This window comes from Lineus longissimus, chromosome 4 (genome assembly GCF_910592395.1).
Source record: "Lineus longissimus chromosome 4, tnLinLong1.2, whole genome shotgun sequence".
In the NCBI taxonomy this organism is placed as follows: Eukaryota; Metazoa; Nemertea; class Pilidiophora; order Heteronemertea; family Lineidae; genus Lineus; species Lineus longissimus.
Genome location: NC_088311.1, coordinates 3,509,180 through 3,529,560, shown reverse-complemented (window position 1 = coordinate 3,529,560; position 20,381 = coordinate 3,509,180). Strand labels below are relative to the sequence as shown.

The window sequence follows — 20,381 nt, the reverse complement described above, 5'->3', positions numbered from 1 at the left end:
CCTACCGTTCTTTCTGCCCATGAGATGTAATTCTTTCAACTGCAAGTGATTCCACTTGAAAGTAACGGATGGAGTAACGAATGAAGTAACTACGGTTCCTATCAGATTTACAGTACTGCCACGTGCGTCAGAGTTTCCCGCCAGAAGAATGAGACGGTCACATGACAGACACGACAGAGGGAATTCCTCAGTCCGTCAACGCTCACCACTTCCCACAGAACATTGCAGAATGATCCGCCAATAAGCGGCTCGTGTTTTGTTAAAAAATATAAGATTCGAGTTGAAATACTCTGTAAAGATCCCATATACGGTGATCTTTTCAAACAAGCATCGAATCTGGTAATTATATACAATAACTTATTATTCACGTAGTTTCTATAATCATAATACACACTTGGTATGGCTACATTTGGTCATTCAATCAATGGCATCCGACAATCGGACATGGGCTAATGCACACATTTGTCATTTCCCCCAACCTGATCTTTTTTCTGAAATCTAATTGTTCGCCACACATCACAGGAACGTAACACATAAGTGAACACAGGTTGGACAATGCTTCAAAAGATTATCGTGAATGTACTTTTCATTAGGTCATCCAACATGTCCATCGGCGGCATTGACATCATCGATGTCGTCTTCATTCCAGCCAAGGAATTACTGTCGTTTCGCTACATTGCCAGTTCGCTACAAGTCGTTTCGCTACATGTGGCGGTCGTTTCGCTACATGGTAGGTCGTTTCGCTACATGGGTGGAGTCGTTTCCCTACATGATGGGTATGGTCGTTTCGCTACATGGAGGACGTTTCGCTACATGGGTGGAGATGAGCGAGCCAACGCGAAGGCCTTTCAAAGGCCTCCAAATCTGCGTTGGAGTGCGTTTGAATGACCCCTGTCAATCAATAATAAGTACGTATACACGGATACAGACGGTTGAGCGAGCCAACGCGAAGGCCTTGCAAAGGCCTCCAAATCTGCGTTGAAGTGCGTTTGAATGACCCCTGTCAATCAATAATAAGTACGTATACACGGATACAGACGATTGAGCGAGCCAACGCGAAGGCCTTGCAAAGGCCTCCAAATCTGCGTTGAAGTGCGTTTGAATGACCCCTGTCAATCAATAATAAGTACGTATACACGGATAGACGATTGAGCGAGCCAACGCGAAGGCCTTGCAAAGGCCTCCAAATCTGCGTTGAAGTGCGGTTGAATGACCCCTGTCAATCAATAATAAGTACGTAATTGAGCGAGCCAACGCGAACGGATGTCTATGAGGTTACTGGTCCATTCAAGTGCGAACAAACTCTCAACAACTGTTCTGTCGTTATCTCCCCGTCGCTGTAATCGTCCCATGCCTTAAAGATACGTCTTTGAAGCGCAACGTACTTCTTTCGCTGTATCGCTCAAATCAAGTAAATATCTCTGGGTACAATAAACCTAAACAGACATGTTTGGTGTCATTTGAAAGGAAATTTCATAGAGATTCCAACCATTCTGACCCTATAGCAGAGAACATTATACCAACTTTTTTAGGATTTTAACAAAAAATGGGGCCGGGCGTTTTTCGTAGGGGCGGGCGGGGACGATCACCAACTCTTTTTTTTATGTGGCCTAACCCAGGCCAGGAGGACAAGAACCCCTTGCGCGCCATCAAACCGTATAAGTTTTTTTACCGGCAAACTGTGCTATAATAAATTTGTAGTCACCACCGGGAATTATAGTAGGGTAAAATAGAGTAAAAATAATGTAGCGAAACGACTCCACCCATGTAGCGAAACGTCCTCCAAGTCCATTTAGCGAAACGACCATACCCATCATGTAGCGAAACGACTCCACCCATGTAGCGAAACGACCTACCATGTTGCGAAACGACCGCCACATGTAGCGAAACGACTTGTAGCGAACTGGCAATGTAGCGAAACAGCCTGATACCCTTTGTCCTCACGAACTGTAGGCAATTCCGGGGGGAAATTATTCTTGTAGGACATCGCATTAATTCCCCTCCCCAAGTATTGACCCACTCCCCTAAGAAAAGTCCTAGCTCGTCTTCTCTAATCTCAATATTCTTATGCAAAGACTTGACTGGTTACATCATGGAGGTATTATTAAGAATACCTCCATGGTTACATCAGGTCCTTCACTGCATAGTCACATCTGTCATGTGTGCAACAGGTGGTGCACAGCCACGAGGAATACCAAGATAATGAGAGAACAGTAACAAACTATCTTACGTTTTTCGAAGGTTCTATACTGTCCATTTTTGATCCTCCATTGATTTTTAGATTGAATCTTTGAGGACAGTATGTGCTTCCTGCAGAGATTATCCGGAGTCACAGTTCAGGACAATAGCTATCAGACAGCAAGACAATGTGATGTTCATCCAAAAGCTCTGGAACACTTTCGAAAGCCCATGCCCAGAACTTGTTCGGCGAGGCACCGGTGTCTCTCCTATTAGGACAGGCTGCCGGGGACCAAGTCGGGGACGGGAGGGCAGGAGCCGGTGCAGTCATCAGGCATACGACCAGTTTTTCTCTCAATGCGGTCCAGTTCATGTAATTGGAAACAAAGAAAGTAACTAAAAGTAGTGGGATTTTATTTTGACGAAGTGTTTATTCTAGAAACTTGGATAAATAGAATCATTTTACAAAGTTCAAATACAACAATGCATCTTCATCTGTAGTGTCATACAGGTAAATCACAACATCGCTCCTGAATAAAAAATTTTTCTCAACTATACAAAAATATAGGTAGCAAGTCGACAGAAAAATACAAAGTAAACATTAATGAAAATACCACAGAACTTTTGACAGCAATTGAAAATGATCCAGCAAGTTCTGAACACATTATGATTGCCTGATGTTCACCCAACATACATTTTCTTCATTTATTTAAAGTTCTTTATCCCCAGCCCCCCCCCCCCCCATTTTAAAGACATATTAACCACCCACTAGCACCAATCAAATACATTCTGAAAGTTATAATACAAAAGGAAACTTTCTTATAAAACCTCGTAACTCTCTTTCATGTTAGATTACACAACAATACCTGGAATTCTCATTAGTTCATTAAATCCTAAGTTGAATACAATTGATATCAAGGATTCGAAGCATAAGCTATTATTACAATAAAAACCATCCAACCTGCAGCAGTTAAGTACCATTCGGCACACATTTAAAAGTAATAGGCTACTTCCTGGTAATAGTAAATATTCTACAAGAACTTCTGCATCTCTGTCATGTAAAGTTTAAGAAAGGATACTCCAAGTCCACGTAGTAGGACAACGCCTAAGAAATCCGAGCTGTATCAGGTCACTTTCATTCAAGATTACAGTCAAATACACTGTACAATTTCGGTTATAAAAAGATCACAGTTTTTCTGGAATATGCATCAACATAAACTATAATGGTCTCAAATGAAATGTGCAGATACATGCAAGTCTAGACAAAACTGAGTCACACACAGGCTTTAAAAAGAGCCCAATGCACAGGGTTGCATGGCAAAGGCTTACTATGGTGTCTAATCTTCTCCAGGCTGTCTCGGCTGCTAGAACAGATGACAATGTCTGTTTCTGTTTGCATGGACCACAGATAGAAAAGCTGCGGACTCCGAATCCAGTCCCTGTGGGATGCATCCTTAGAAAATTCTTCGACCCATTCCGTGTACACTGGGAGGTTAGGTTTGCTCGAACAGTCCTTTCAGATGAATGGGCTTCAAGCCTTGCACACACTTGTGGACATTCAGAAGGATTTCCAATAAACCGTCCTATCATGCCTGCAGAAGGATACCTCAAGCCTCCTAAAATGTTATGTCCGAGACGTTACAGTATTTCCTTTCTAATTTTATTTACAATTCTAACAATATTGCATCATTTTTATAGTAAAATAAAAATATAGTTCACAATGACCAACTGTTTCACCAAATGTCTTTCAACATGATAGCACAATCACAAGTCCTCATAAATATCTGAAATGACAGAAATGATGCCCCCATTATTAAAGATAGAAAAGCCAAAGTTCATGGAGACACACTTTATAAAATTGAGACAATTTCATGCAAAATACGTCCCTTTCAGCAGGACACCTCTTTTAAGTACCAGTCCACCAAGTCTGGTCGTGACTTATAGCATCATTCTGTTGTATTTGCACAGGTTACAAACGTAATAAGTCCTGAATTTGCCTTCTAACGTCCGGATCCTTTATTCTAACACTGCTTCACAAAATTATACACACCAAAGTCATAATTGATAAAATAGTTCGTCGGGATGACGATTCGTGCACGTGATTATAAAATACTCGGGAGACTGGAATAACTCTCTATCGCTCTCTTTCTATCTCTCTCTCTCTCTCTGCCGAGAGCGTGCGGACAGCTGTTTTGTATTCACGCGCAGCTTTGTCTGCACCAATCAGGGGGCAACGTTGATGCGTCTCCATCCAATGAGGAGCCGCATCAATGCTGACGTAAAGGATCCGGACGTTAGAAGGCAAATTCAGGACTTATTACGTTTGTAACCTGTGCAAATACAACAATTCCATTGAATTAACCTGTTCAATCTGAGAATGCCTCTCTAAAATGGGAAAAATTTGCCAGTCTCAAGGGTGCACATACTTATAGAGGTTCTGCTGTATTCATAATGCAACTTTAACTCTATTGAACTGTTCAATATGAACACAATACTTCACAAATGGAAATCGAATTCAGTTGGAAAATGCATCATCATCTCTTAGGTTGCATTACAATGGCTTTGTTAGTTAATTCTGATTAGTGACCTGTAAGGTACGTCTCTCGTTAAAATGGCCCTTAAAACCATAAACTCACCTTCTTCGAAAGTAGTTGCAACACTTCCAGAGAATCCTTCATCCTGATCTTCATAAATGTTTTCATCATCGTCCCTTGAAATATGTTCGAAAATATTATCAACATCACAAAAAAGAAATCAGCCTCACATCTTAGTTCAGATTGCTTTTCAATATATCACCATAGAATTTCTTTCATAAAGTACATGTACCATAGGTCTGGTGGCTAGGTCTCTGTTGGAACACATCTAAATTTGACTTCATTCTGAATTTGAATATTCAAAGACTTTTTCTCTCTGCTCATCAAAACCTAATTGTGATATTCTCCTCTACATCAAGGCAATCATTCGATGTGAACTGAAGTACAACTGTCGAATGGAACTCAAGAAATTTTCTGACACTGTTAATTCATTATGGCAATATAAAGGTATTAGTACCATTCCCACTTTTTTCTGGAGGGTGTTCAAAGTTAGTTTTTATATAAGATAGTCCCACACACTGCCTATACTTACCCAGCTCCATTGGTGGCAGGCTAGAAAGAAGACAGAAGAAAAAATAGGGTTAGTTGTGAGTCAGAGATGTACAGTTTACCCAGTAAAGAAGGAAGGTAGGTTAAGGCCTACATTTATCATATTTGTGACGACCACTAACTCTGGCAGAGGGAGACGGATGTCAAATAGAGGGAAACTTTTGTCAACAGACTCCTTTTGCCAGAGTGGGTCACATTTTTTTTCAAAAGAGGAGATAAACAGATCCAAGTACCATTGGCAAAGCTAGCAAAGAGATCGCAATACAGCTGATGATAGCCACTTAAACACACTCACTGCGATGCATGCAATTGCAATCGTCCAGTTGCTAGCACAAACTTGTCCCAAATCTCCCATACAAAGAGATTGAGTGCTGAAATATCAGTAGATGTGTAAAGATTTGACCTTTTTCTGGATGACTCAAGGTGATCTGAATAGTAGGAGCAATCTGGTATTGAAGTGTTCTGATTGATTGCATAGGTCAAACTGAATAGAACTGAATAGACCAATTTGGGACCAAATTCAGGGTCACAGTGGAACAGGTGTCCTGCTAACAGAGGAGTCTGCCTAAAGCCGTGCTCCTACACAATATCGATGGACACCGAGTGAAAGACAAATAATACTCAGGCTCATCATGTGGTTCAGTTCAACTCACCTGCTCAGTTTCTACTAGTCTTACATCAGTATATTCAACTGGAATTAAAGAAAAAGAACTGAATTAAAAAGTAAATACATAGCAATTTGTCCAGCCAATTTGTCTTCAACGATAAAGCAACTATATTATTTGTGTAGCTTCTCATGCACTTACCACTGAACAACAATAGAACAACATTCAGAATCCTGAGAAATGAGGCAGGTCTCTTCAGTTCTGGGGATATACACCACACCGAAATAACGTTATTTCCTCTCGACCATACAAACATCAATAAATATCAAATGCCAAACAAGCATGACCTACATTTGCCATCTTTGAGCTGTACCAGCCACTTTCCTTTAGGATTGATTGATTCATCTGTTCGCATGACCGGGATGTCATCACCCTTTTCAAAAAGTGTCTCAAAAATATTTCGAGTAATCTTCTCTTTAGCTTTGCCCGAAAATAGCACCCTCTCACTGCCATCAAGCTGAAAGGAGAAGATTTACGCCTGATCAAGCATGAGCATGGGGTTGTTGTGCAAACACCAATGGCGACTACTCAGGTTATTGGTTTATTGATTCAGTCTTCAGCTCCATGTGAAAGTAGTCAATCGCAAAGACTGTACATGATAGGTAAGTCTACCAAGCCATCAATATTCGGATGCTTTGCCATGTTCCGACTGAAATCACTTGGCAAGCCTTCCAGTAATAGCACAAACAACAAAAACAGACAAGGCAAGGCCAGTTTGAAACCGAAACAGGTACTTTTGCTCAAAACAGTAATTGCCCCACCTTGTACTTGTCTTTCATCCTCTGATATTCTTGTTCTTCTTTCTCTTTCAACTTTTGACGTTCTTGCTCTTCCTTCTGTTTCTTCTTCTTCTCTTTATCTAGTCTCTTCTGCTCTTTCGCGTTCTTCTTTTCATCCTTCTGTCTTTGCTTCTCTTGTTTTTCTGCCTTTGCTCTCTCCTCCAATTCCAACTTCTCTTTAATTTGCTGCAACTCCTCTCTGGAATTATGAAATTTAGAAAAAATACAATTTTACTGCTGTTTTAAGTCAAAAGTAAAGATATAAAGTCAAAATATTCAGCTACTGGAGTTGCGGTGGGGGTGGGGCTGGGATTGGATGGGATGGGATGGGGACCCCTTCAAAACTTACTCATTGAATTCCTCGTAAAGTTCCTCATCTCCCATATCGACAGGAGCAGAAATTTGTGGTATGTCCGTGTCATCATATATATCATCATCATCAGCTGAAATTAATTATTACCATTTAAACATCAACTGCCATGATAAAAGCTCATAACAACTCACCCTAATTGTCATTGTTGCATGGCATGAAACTCTCGAACATATAATTTCCATAAACTCCCAAAAGCTGTCTTTTGAGGGCAAGATTACAACCAAATGAAGCGATAGGATAATTTAACCTGTACCAATTACCATGGCCCTATATAGAGTAGTCTTTTAGTTACACCAGCTATCAGAAATTATGCTCCTTTGTAGTTTCTATCCTGATTATAGCTAGCAGTTGGCAGAATACACTTACATTTAGATTTCAAATGAACTGGCCTTTGCAACTTTACATTTCAAAACAGATGTAACATATCTTGGGTCAAGGAAAGCTACGCATAAAACAAGAAAATAATTTTGCCAAGGAAATTGAGAAAAAGGCACAACTACGTATGTGGAACTGGTTAAACATTGACTCATTGCTATTGCGATATTTGTGCAATTTCGTTCATCACTGAGGTTGTGACTTTGTTACATACTAATTAGTAGCTATTGTCTATTGGAACCAAATTGTGGCATTGTCTTTCAACACAACGCAGGACTACCAAATCACGACAGTTTATAACACATTCAATAAAGACAAGCTTACCAGTTGAGTGATCAGTAAATCCTTTGATGGGCCGGGGAGGGAGAGGGGTGGTTGGTTTGACATCTTCATCTTCTTCATCTGATTCAGTTGGTTTACTAGAAGATAGCAAATACATGAGTTAGGATAAAAACATATTGCATACTACTTTTTCGAAGTAATATGTTTTTGGAAGGCCTATGTAAAACTGACAGAGTGAGGGAGTTTAAGCTAAACACCTTACTCAAATGAAGTAGTGACAACTGGTTGCTGCACTCATTGCCTACTTGCCGAGATGTGCCCAAACACAGCCCAATATCAACATGTCTGAGGACTATTTGGGGGGGGGGGGGTGGCGCCTTGAGCGTATAGTGGACCACGGAAAGGCGCCCTATATAAGTATTTCTATTCATTCATTCATTCATTCATTCATTCATTCATTCATATCACGTTTAGGACGAAAGTCTCCAAATCATCGTAGATGTTCATGGGTTAACTTACATAAAGGAGATTCGTCCAGTGACAGGGGTGGAGCGTTCTGAAAGGGAAAAATATGACAAATTGAAAATCTTTGTTATACTTGACAGTTGTTATATATCTTCTTCTCATACATTTACCGAGAGGCAATGACTGATAAAAACTATCTTTTTAAGAAAAACTTTTTCAGACGTAGGGAAAAAACTCACTATTTAATGAAAAGATAAACCTTAAGTTTCTGAAGATTATTGAGAGATGAACCTCATCAAGGACTTACCTGAATACTTTGATGGCAGCACCACATCTGATGCCCTGAACGGTGTTCGTGGCTTGTTAGCAACGACTAACGGTAACCTGTACACCAAGTACTTGCATCCTTTGTGAGTTATGATATCGAACTTATAGTCATTCTTTCTTTGGTTTATTTCAATACTCAAATTATTATTTGGGTCTTGTTTAACCATTGGTGATGGTGGCATCGGTGACAGAGGAGAAATTTTACATTTTTGCTGTATTTGAGGAGGACTGTCTTTTTTTGGAGATGGCAGTAGCTTGCCTGATGAAAGTGATGTTTTGGGCAAAGGTTCAGGTCGCCTTTTGTGAAAATCTGTTTGGGGCTTCGGGGGTGTCACTTCCACTGGGGATTTCAATGGCGTCACTTCCACAGGGGGCTTTGATAGTGCCATTTCCACCGGTCGTACAACCCCTGGGGATTTATTCGAACCAGAGTTTGCATCCGAGTTTCTCTCAGACCGTTGATTTTCAAATTTTAGCAAGCCCAAGGCAAGGCCTGCAGCAATGGAATTGGTAGTTGTTTCCCCCTCTTCACTGAATTTCCTACGAGCCTCAAGTAGTCGTGATAATTCGTTTCCAGAGTCAGAATTTGTGCTTGATATTCTCCTGTTGTCTTCTTTCGCTGCAAAGTTTGGGGATTTCTTGGCTGGCGTTATTTCCACAGGCCGCAATCCTCCTTGTGTCCTCTTGAGGTCACTTGGTTTTAACATGGGCTTTGGGGGTAATCCTCCAGGTCCTGTCAAGAAAGTAGGAAATTTACATTTTGTGCTGGTAACGAAAGTACCTCGAGAGAAAGGCAACATCAGTTTTGATACAAAAAAATACGAGCAGTGAAGAATTTGAATTCTCTGACAAAAGCAAGGACACAATGAGTAAAGCAAACTCTTGTATGCTATTCAACCAGCAGGCCCCTAGCTAGGTACAGGAAGATTTATAGGTGGCATTAAGTTAGCAATTGGTATTCTACCGGAAAACAGCATAGAACTTGAATCCATGCCGAGATTTATCGGCGCTGTGTGTCAATCCTATTAAGTCTCCTCCTTCAGGAGGGATACCACCACACATCATCAAGAGATTGGCATGCTTGAATCCAAAAAAAATCTTCCTTGACCTCTAAAAATAATAATTACTTAAACAAGAATAAGGAAGGGACAGAACCAACTAGATTATTGAGATCAATTTGACCCACTCTTGAAAGTATTGTGATAAAAATTGAGATCACAATTATACATACCACCTCCTCGACTCGCCATTTCAGTGTTTTGTAGGTTAAACCTCTTGATTAAGTCTCTTGGACTGACAACAGATTCGGTGTCGACGTTAGAATGTTCATCTGCCATATCATAGATCTCATCCAGATCCTACAATTGCAATTGGGAATGACATGAAAAGTGTGGTGAAAGGAGGCAAATTGGTTGCAAAGCTCACAATATCTTGATAACAGAAAAGCTGAAAAAGCATCAAATAGCTAAATCTATATGTCATTAGAAATCAGTTTGATTGGAAATACCAGGCAATTCTGATACAGTTTCGACAAAATTAAACATATTAGTCCACATAGCGTATTTCAAACTTCCTGGTTCAACTACATATGGATATTCACAGTAGGCCTACATGTATAACTTATTGAACTCTTCAAGACTGTGGCCATTGGGTTGTGCAACCACTGTGTGTCTACTGCAGGCCTGCATGATCAATAGCTATTATCAACTATTCATACAACTGAATTGAATTCTTTGAAATCCACTGCCTATCTATAAAGGAAAGATCTTGCCATTATATTTGAAAATGGGATTAAGGGTTGGCAATAAAAAAATACCATTTTGGCTAGAACTTGAAATCCCAAAGAAATTAGAACTTCAAAATGAAGCGATGCCAATTCCAAGGTTGGAAGTGTGTTCTTTGTCTTTCAGAAAACGCCCCCCCCCCTATGTTTTGAATTGGCATTCACTTCATTTTGAAGTATTTTAATTGCTTTAGGATTTCGAGTTTAACCAAAATCATGGCGAACCCGTAATTGTCTCCAAATGATCTACCTTGAGAAAAATACAGCAGGCCAAGGACCATCCTGGACAATCTTTTTCCCAACTGACCGAGAATCTTTATCCTGACCTTCTGTATTCAATGCAGGCATTCCAACTTACAATTTGTTCACTATCAACATGACAAACCCGTGGTGTATCCAACACCGCAGTTTTTCCAACATTATTGAAAAACTTTCTTTTTCTTCTCAAAAAATAGCTCAGCAAGTTGGAAGGCCATTTTGATTATTCTCGGTAATCTGGGGAATTTACAGTGTCATAGAAACTGCCTCATCTAAATCAAGACAAACGATTTATCTACTTTGAATGGTGATGCTGTTCAGCAATAAAATGAAAATGTTAATTTGAAGACCGGAACATGTGGGGAAGGGAAAGGAAGAGGGGGCCAATAGGTTTTTGCTGAGGACTTGAAAAATGGCCATGCCAAGCAGTGCAGAATGGAAGCAAGAAAATGAAAGTCTAGGCATGCAATATACCTGGTCAAGAATTCAAAACCGAGAAAATGCAGTCAAACCAGCTCAAGCATATGAAACAAGTTGTCTAATATCATTGACATTCACATAAACAGTGAATCACATCCTGCAGAAAGCTAAGTTGGCAATCAGGAAAATTTGCTGTATGACCTAAATGTCTGCACTTTGGCACATGATTGGCTCACACTTTAAAAAAAAGGATTTTAAGTTATCAACAGTTGGGAAATCATGAAATTAAGTACATGTATGCATGATATATTCAGATAAGAGCAACTTGGCTGGCATGACGGGTGCAAGTGCGCACTTAGGCAATAAGAAATATGATTTTTAAAGTCATTTTCCCCCAAAATCAATTCCTTGTTATTTTTGTTGCATGAAATAGTGGATAGTGTCTATCAGAAATGTCTATCAGACCCCAAGTTTTCATCACTGTACTCACAGGCTAATGAAGATACAGAATCAATCAATAGATCGATCACTCAATCAATCAATTAAGATCCCACCCCAAGTGCCAACACTCATCAAAGAAAATGTGTAAGTGAGTTATTTTGAGCCTTGTAGAGCAGAACATCATGCAAGGGGTATATTTCTCACAGAAGACTGTGTGGGCCTCTTAGTGGTCTGAACTTGCAGACATTAACTTAAGTTTATAAAGCATCAGATCATGGCCATGCAGGGGTGAACATTTGATTGTAACAGACTGCCCTAGTCTTCTGACCGTGCAGCCAGGAAAAGGAAAAAGCTATCATCAGATCAAGAACACCCAGGGGTGAAGATTTGATTTCAAGAGACTGCCTTACCAAATAGTCTCAATCAACCTGCAAAAGATTATACAAATATTTTTTTTTGAAAACGTTGAAGTTATCCGTTATTTAAACACAGAAAAAAACCGAAACAACCGACACAGTTTCATGAATCAACCCGCCTGGCAATGTTGAACAGGACAGCAAGGAGTTTCACATTTCAGCTTGGGCCCCCAATTTGTATCGACCAATACTGGATCCAAACTGCAACGTTTATTTATGCTCAACTGCTGATATGCTTGACAGTACTCTGGCCTTTGACGCTTTAAAATGTTCTGATCGGTTCTCAATTCCAGGAGTATCTATAACTTAGTTGACTCTTTGTTAAGTACATGTGTACATGTATACAAAGCCCAAGTGTAACTGTGCCCTTTTATGACAGTCTCAGACTATAACTTACCGCCATGGCTGACTGTGTCTCTCTACTCACTGACAGAAGAGTATAAGTACCATTAAATTGCAAATCGCTTAAGACCCTACAGGTATCTGTATGGTGACTGATATCTGAAAATAACAAAAAATTCTAAAGTTATCAAATTGACAAAATGTTGTCAAATCTAAGAAGACTGGCCACATTCAGTAAGGGGGGCAGAGCCCCCACCCCTCCCCCGAAAACAAAAAGTTGAATACGCCTGACGTTGAGTGTCGGTCCAACTACCCATTTGTGATTTGTTTTGTTAAAAGAATTTATCGTAAACGAGTGACAGCTGCCTATGGGCGCCGAGTATGACGGAATGGCATCCATCAAATTCAAGAAGACACTTTTATTGGATCACCAGGACTAGACTGTGGATCACCCTGTACTCATGCACTCGTTGTACTGTAGTAAAGTACCAGAGGACACAGTTATATCAGAGTAAGCACAGATGTTAGTGAAGGACTTTGATTCGAGGGACTATATTTCCGTTTACACAACCACCTTTGCAATACCAATCGTCCAATGTGAAGATAGAAAAAAACTTGCCGTTCTAAACAGATGCAAGCACATCAATTAGATGCTGTCACAGTGGCATGGAGAGTTTTATTGGATGTCTATTCATAAACCTATCAAAATAACACCAAAATGTAGAAATCAGTTGTAGAAAATAACTTAAAAATTACTTTCGTTCCCTCACTTCCCAACTTTTTGAGGATTACTTCCTGGTTTGTATTGACACTTGTCAACCTTGTCCACAGTTCGCGAGGTTGAAGTTCGATCCCACAATGCATTGGTCGCATACCAAGCAATATGGCGCCGACGACTGATGTAAATAATATTTTTCGTTTCTTTATAATCGAATTCCTTCATAACAGCTCTATAATTTTGACCCCGGTGACAATTTAAATGTTCTTCAGGTTATAATACACAATAAAAACAACAGTTCATCGGAGTCCGACTTCAACAACTTGGTGAAAACAGTTGTCAAACACGGTTACTAATCACGCCAAATTTTATGTCCCGGAAAATACATGTAGCAATGCACTACAACGTTACCTGACTACCGGTCATATATGATGTAGGCTAGGTTACCAGCATTGCCAGCACAGGCCACTAAAAAAAGAAGAAGGAGGAGGAATCAACTCTGGTCTGCATTCATCAAGTTTCCACCTAGGGCTAGGCCAATTTGTTGTGTTATACTACAGTGACTGTTGTAGCTCTCTCAGTCTCTGACTCTGTGTTTCAGACAATGGAAGACAAAAGCCAACGGAACACGATTATATTCAACGCTTCAAAAAGAGAATTATTTACCATCAACAGCGGTTTCAAAACTCTGAACAGAAAACTGCGGACGAGTTGGAAAGTCACCAGCAACAAAGAAGACATATCAGAAGAGAAGCTAGCGCCTGCCAGAGTTTTCATTTTAGCTGCACCCAGAGAAAAGTTCACCGCAGCAGAGGTATGGTATCAACCTGACAATATCCTTGGTTCAATTGTCATCAAGTGACTACTAGTGCATGCAGTACTAATCCAATTTGGGAGTGAGATTTGAAGAGAAACAAGGGTCTAAAACCTTCATGGTTTTAGTGTATCAATTGTTCTCTTGGGCTTGATTTATCAGATTATTACAATTCCATGACAGTCTATCAAATTTAGATACATACTAATACCAGGTCTTGATTTTAAAACTTGATTGTTTTTTCAGTTCGATGCCATCAAGAAATATGTTGGAGATGGTGGTAGCTTGCTGGTGTTGATGAACGAGGGTGGCGAAAATAAACTCAACACAAATGTCAATTTCTTACTGGAGGAGTATGGCGTTTTTGTCAATAATGGTAGGTACGGGAGGGAAGGGCATTGTACCTGTCGTAGGAAATACGCTTTAAGGTCTTTATTCCCTTTTTTTAACATCTAATGTAATTTACATTCTTCCTTGCAGATGCAGTGGTTAGAACATCTTACTATAAATACTTCTACCCTAAAGAGGCATTAATATCAAATGGTGTTTTAAATAGGTATGCATAGTTTTGTGTCCATTTCATATTGGATGAACTTACCGGTACTGTTTTTCCTGAATCATCTGTCTTTTCGCAAACAAGTCTGCTGGAGCCTCCTGGTCTTGTTTATTTCTTTGAACAGCAAAGGCCAAAGTCCTGTCTTGTAATTAAGTAGAGTGAAATAAATGTAATTTCATATCAAGTGCTTTGTTCAACCTTCTCAAAGCAGTCAAAGCACTTTACATTTATTCTCTCTTGAGGTTCAGTGTAGTTTTGAGTGTCCGACCAGTTGTAGCTGCACAAGTTTTATCATAAATGCTGCCAACGTAGAGCCCACATTTTGGGGTGGTGATCATCATTTCTTGCAAATTTATCAGAATTGTAGATGCCACCTGTGTAGAAACAGAACTCAGCTTTGCCACCCTAAACTGTATATTTTCTAAAATTGATTTTAGAGCTATAAGTCAAGCAGCTGGAAAAGTCATCCCAGGTTTGAATGAAGAGGAGGCCAATAACACACAGTAAGTAGTGTAAATGTTTCTACAGAGCTTGCCCTAGGCCCTAAAACAGGTCATTTAAAACACGAATAGCCAAATAGTCTTGAATAAACTACTCCCTTGATTCTGTATTCTGTTGTTGCATATTTTGGTGGAAAAGTGGGAAAAGTGCACCTGCTGTTGTCTTCTAGGCATCACTTGGGGCTCTTGACAGTGCCACCATTACACCCCCTCAGTTATTTGTACTTTTTTGTTTGACTTCTGAGCCAATAGACATATACCTTAATGATTTTCAGAGCACTAACTTTCCTTTATCCATATGGAGCCACGTTGAACGTGATGAAGCCGTCCGTAGCAGTACTGTCCTCCGGAAGCGTCTCATTTCCACTGAATCGACCGGTCTGTGCATTGTATAAATCAAAGGTATTGTATGATATGATTCAAAAGACTAGTTACATGTCCATGGTTTATTTCAACTACCAACATTACCAAAACAAAACTAATAACAAAGATTTTTTGCAAAGTGACAATCGTAACATTTGGTACAATATGCTGTGTAAACCTACTTTGTCTGCAGGTTTTGACATGATATAAGAACAGTTGTATAATCACAGTTTTTCCTAGCCTTTACAATAGGAGTCATTGTCGCAATATCTGACCTAAGTAAAGCTTTATTTCTAAATTCATTTTCAGTATGGTGCGGGTAAGATAGCCGTCCTTGGATCCGTCCATATGTTCTCTGACCAGTACATAGATAAGGAAGAAAATTCAAAGATTATGGTGAGTGTTGCACAGGAAGCATTCATGTTGGGAGATTACGGGACTCCGATTTAATTTTTTCATGTATTATCTTCCACTTACAAACGTCTTCATCATTTCACTCGAATAAATTTAACCTACATGATTTGCTATTTCTTTTAGGATGTGATTTTCAACTTTTTAACAACAAACGACATCAAGCTGAATGTAATAGACGCTGAAGATCCAGAAGTAAGTGTTGAAATCTGATTAGAATTTCTCCTCCGAGGTGGGATGATCGTTTTTATAGCCAAGACCTTTTCCCACCGGACCAAGCCGCTCCTCAGAAATTTTCTTGAATTACGATATCCTGATTTTCCGATCAATTTCAGATCCATGACTACAACATGCTGCCAGAAGTTGGAACATTAGCGGGAATGGTAAAGACATGTCTGCAGGAGAGCGATGAAGTGCCAAGAGATATCACCACATTGTTTGATAATGCGCTATTCAAACTGGACACGAGTACAGTGCCAAAGGCTATCAAGTAAGTGCTAATTTATTGTGCAAGAAACCCCTTATTCTGCTCTAGCTCATAAGGCTGTAGTGCCAATCACTGCAGCATCAGAGAAACCTTGTAGTTGTGAGTTTGAATATTCATTGACACAGAATTCATTGCATCTAAGTTGGCTTAAAACCAGCAACAAAAATAATAATAAAATACCATATATTAAAGTGCTCTGTACATGCCATGCATGCTCCAGAGCACTGTACAGTAGATAAAAACGACCAAGAAGAAAACGTTCGAAAAACATTATTATAAAAGTCCAGAAAATTCGATAATACTTATATGGATTAAAACATTTGAATTGCACGATAAGATATTAGGAATGTCACACATCGTAAACGATCTGAAATAGATGAGTTTTGAGGGCTCGCTGGAAGGGCCCAATCTCTCCGATGGCTTTAAGTCTGAGTGACTACTGTAGGCCTGTGACTGAGATTGGTCAATTCTGGCTCTGCGCATAGAGATACCAACAACATGTATTACTACGTGTGTGTCAGTATGATTAAAACTTGACCATATTATATGATTGCATTCTTCAGGGCTTTTGAGACGTTACGAGTGAAACATGAGCCGTTGACTTTGATCACACCTCAGTTTGAGACTCCATTACCACCCTTGCAGCCAGCTGTAAGTATTTCTTGTGACATTCGTATCATTTATAGCATGATGAGTATTGCTGTCAGTTCTTTAATTAAAAGTCCTTTAGTCATCTCCCTTCTTTGTTCAAAACTGATTGAAACTGGACCCCTTGTTGTAAAACTTGTATCAACTGATTAAAAAAAACATGGAAAACTTTCTGTAGATTGATAATGGGGACTTCTATGATGTTAAAGATGCATAGAAATATATATGTACATGTATGTCCTGATACATTTTTGATGATATGATGTTTATTTTCCAGGTGTTTCCGCCCCAGTTCAGAGAGCTGCCTCCACCCTGTTTGGACCTATTCGACCTCGATGAACAGTTCTCCTCCGAGAAGGTCAGGCTCGCACAGATCACAAACAAATGTAAGTATCTATTATTATCATTACTATTATACAGTGTATGTCTTTTTTGCAGTTTCCACTGAAAGCTCATGCTTTTGAGTGTACCGTAGTTACTGGTTAGAGTCAGTTTTGTGTTATAATCTGCCATACATCTGCTGTTACTATCATCTATGTCTGATACGTTTTGTTGAATGGCAATTCTATTGTATATCTTAAGGTTCTGACGATGATCTTGAGTACTACGTTCGTGAGTGCGGTGATATCCTTGGAGTGGCACAGAAGCTGCCGCAAGACTGTCGGGACGCTAAACACATGCTTGAATACATCTTAGCACAAGTGGTGGAATTCAAAAAATTGAACCAGGTGAGTTTGGCCGCACTCGGTGCCTTCCCTCAGATTTGAACATTAAAGACAATGATGTTCTCTTCATCATCTCAGCTTTCTGAGTACCTAAATTAGTTTGAATTAATCCCATGTCCTGAGAAGCCGGAGCGTCACCCAGCAAATTACCTTGAATCCTATCAGTGATTAAAGTTGTTGAGATGAAATACTTGAAATGTCTGGTCCTGTTTTCAATCTTAGTCTGCCTGTTATAGTTTAATTATTTGCAAAAATCATACGCGAAATTAAAGCACAATATATATTCCTACAGTAATTATGAAATAGGTTTGCCCTTAGCTGTAAGGTAAGTTACTAGAAGTGCGTGTATCATGGCCAGAGTTCAGTCTGAGATTTAGTTCACCGCGTTTGTGTTAGCCTTCAATAAAAGGCGCAGAGACACTGAAAATTCCACACTGGATCCAATCTACTGTGTTTGTCTTTAATTGATCATTTCAAAATGCATTTTGCAAAAAGGCTTTTGTTATGAATGAATATTTCAGAAAATTTTTCCCCACCTTTTTCATATTACTTGCCGGTAGATTTGGTCTGGTGTTTCTCACTATTTGGGTGCTTTATCACAATGATGACTTTGTATTTCACTGTACATTTCGCGGGAGTTGTAATATGTCAGGTAGTGTTTATTTGTATATTCTATGAATAAAGTGTAGTCAGACCATCCCCCCCTTTGCTTTTTATACGTCAAATTAGACCCCTGGCCGTATCTCAAAGTCGGATGCCCACTAGAAAATGCAAGGCGTGACTGGATTTTCAAAATTCGTAATTGAACGCCTCCGTTCCCAACTTCTTGATGACCAGGGTTCTATTTTTATGGTCTCACTCTTTTATACATGGCTTTGTATTTTTTTTCAGTCCGATTATTTCAATATTTAGTTCATGATAAGTAAGGATGACCTTATGATTAAATTCAATAATTCAGCAAGACAATAATAACCATGAAGAAAAGTAACAGTTTTCACAACCAATTTTCACTCCACATATTGATAATAAAAGTGTGTTGTTTTTCACTTATTCCCCCACAATTGGTGTGCATCTTGTTTCCATTCTAATAAACAGGATTGTTAATTTTTTCCCCCATTTTTCAGTTAATTCCGCCTGAGATAATCCTTAACCCACTGCCCTTTCCAATTGTTATCAGATCCAAATCTGATCCCTGACAACCACTCGTTCTAATATTTAAGTCATTGTCCATGCAGTTGATAATCATGTCATTTGAACTGTTATCTGATTGTACTAAAGTGCACAGAAAAGTAAAACTGATACATAATAGTACCAAGGATTAACAGATCAGAAAGGGATATTTGGTTGAAATTTTGACCGTGCAATAATGGCTAGAGAACCCATATTAGCTCATACCAAAAACATGTAAGCTTGTCTTATAAATTTTGCTCCTGCCCACATCACAAGAGTTCCCATGTACATGTATTTCCTTATTTTCAAATTTCGTGGTTTATTTCAGGACCGAGATGACGATGCTGTCCAATATGGTGGAGGTGAAGCTATGGGAGGTGACTGAGATGTTTAAAGACTTAGAAGAGACTATCACTTAAATGACTAAACATTGACTACTCGGGGTAGTCGAGGACATGGTATCCTTGGATTTGAACGGTGCTGATCTGCATATTTTCATGTAAAAATGAGCAGATCAGAGGCTGCAATTCAGCAAATGTTAACCTCGACTGGTCTAGGTTGGATATGGTAGAGTGATCATTGTCAAAGTAGATTATTTCCAAGAGTAAAGAATCTGTGTAGCTTGGTATCTAATGTTGGGTATCAAAGATGTTGTGAAAAACTTCAGTGTTGCATACCTTTGAATCTCTTGCAGTTCCTATACCACTTTATTTTCAATTTACCAAGTTTGACAGGCCTGTGCTCTACCTAATTTGACACTGATCATGCATTAGAAGCAAGCTTAGTGATTTTATGAGGAAACCTATTCTCCGATACCGATACACTGAGGTATTTGGTGTGACCAGAAACAAAACAAGGAGTTGGATTTTTCTCGCTTGCCATCTGTTTCTGGTGTGACTGATTCTGACTGTTTATGAATAGAATTTAGAAGGAATCCTTGTGTATGCATACTTAATTCACAAGAACATTTATATCATTATATTGTGGCCAGAACTTAAGTGAGATTATCAGTTTAGCATTTGTTGATGCGTTCTTTGAAAAACATAAAACTGTCCATATTTGAAGATATTCTGAAAGTTATAGTACCATGCATATCACTGGCAAAAGTTAAGTTGCTGCAACTGTTTGGACATACACTTATGAGGCACCTCTAACAGTTTCATATCATTTGGATGTATATATATTTATTTCATGTAAATAGCTATAGGATTAAAAGTGTAAATGTCCTTATACATGTTTGCTTAGGATGAATGATTGAACTTGAAACCCAGCCATCAAAGTGGGTCCACCCTGGAGGATATCATAATGTGAGGTCATACCCTTTCTCGGTTGCTTCATAGCATGATTGAAGTGTTACAGTAGTACTAATGTTAATGATGAGTCCTTAAAGAGGCTCTGATTTGATTGTTATTTAAGTCTCAGCTTTCAAAAGATGCACTCTTTGTCAATTGTTGAACAATTTATGAACACTAATGAGCCATCTACGTTTGTTGGCCTTTGACATGCTTGACAAGATTGGACTGAAATGGTGAGGTAGGATAATCTGACCAAAGGAGACATATCAAGTCTCCTTCATCCATCCAAGAAATTTTGTCATTGCCAGAAACTGGATTCCTGCTGTAAACTTCCCACCGGATTTGTGAATAAAACCACCTATTTTATGTATGAAAAATTTATTCTGTGTCTTATTTCATGCCTTACTTTAATTTCATCAACTGGCCCAACATGTACTTGTGGTCCTG

The 20,381-nt window shown here is 39.2% G+C and overlaps 2 protein-coding genes across 8 annotated transcripts; one reads left to right on the top strand and one right to left on the bottom strand.

Moving 5' to 3' along the window:
- The first annotated feature begins 218 nt into the window (after nt 1-218).
- On the top strand, nt 219-20,305 carry LOC135485895 (intraflagellar transport protein 52 homolog). 2 transcript variants are annotated; one of them, XM_064768259.1, is made up of 13 exons: nt 219-339; nt 13,567-13,779; nt 14,026-14,155; nt 14,260-14,335; nt 14,773-14,838; nt 15,111-15,237; nt 15,508-15,594; nt 15,736-15,804; nt 15,945-16,099; nt 16,660-16,747; nt 17,022-17,130; nt 17,327-17,472; nt 18,968-20,305. In XM_064768259.1, exons 2-13 carry the CDS (start codon nt 13,570-13,572, stop codon nt 19,022-19,024), a joined length of 1,320 nt encoding a protein of 439 aa, XP_064624329.1. In that variant the 5' UTR covers nt 219-339; nt 13,567-13,569; the 3' UTR covers nt 19,025-20,305. The 2 variants fall into 2 exon arrangements, with proteins under 2 accessions (XP_064624329.1, XP_064624328.1); XM_064768258.1 differs by lacking the exon at nt 219-339 and adding an exon at nt 13,129-13,148.
- On the bottom strand, nt 2,450-13,051 carry LOC135485894 (FYN-binding protein 1-like). Of its 6 annotated transcripts, none has more exons than XM_064768255.1 (14): nt 13,004-13,051; nt 12,303-12,406; nt 11,900-11,917; nt 9,819-9,945; nt 8,568-9,320; nt 8,315-8,351; nt 7,838-7,932; nt 7,115-7,208; nt 6,748-6,964; nt 6,278-6,443; nt 5,975-6,012; nt 5,305-5,324; nt 4,815-4,888; nt 2,451-3,962 (listed from the first exon to the last, which is right to left on the bottom strand). In XM_064768255.1, the coding sequence occupies exons 4-14, from the start codon at nt 9,922-9,924 to the stop codon at nt 3,943-3,945; spliced, it is 1,620 nt and encodes a 539-aa protein (XP_064624325.1). In that variant the 5' UTR covers nt 9,925-9,945; nt 11,900-11,917; nt 12,303-12,406; nt 13,004-13,051; the 3' UTR covers nt 2,451-3,942. The 6 variants fall into 6 exon arrangements, with proteins under 6 accessions (XP_064624323.1, XP_064624321.1, XP_064624327.1 ...); XM_064768254.1 differs by having other exon boundaries at nt 12,867-13,047; XM_064768253.1 differs by lacking the exon at nt 11,900-11,917 and having other exon boundaries at nt 2,450-3,962.
- Nucleotides 20,306-20,381: the final 76 nt, after the last annotated feature.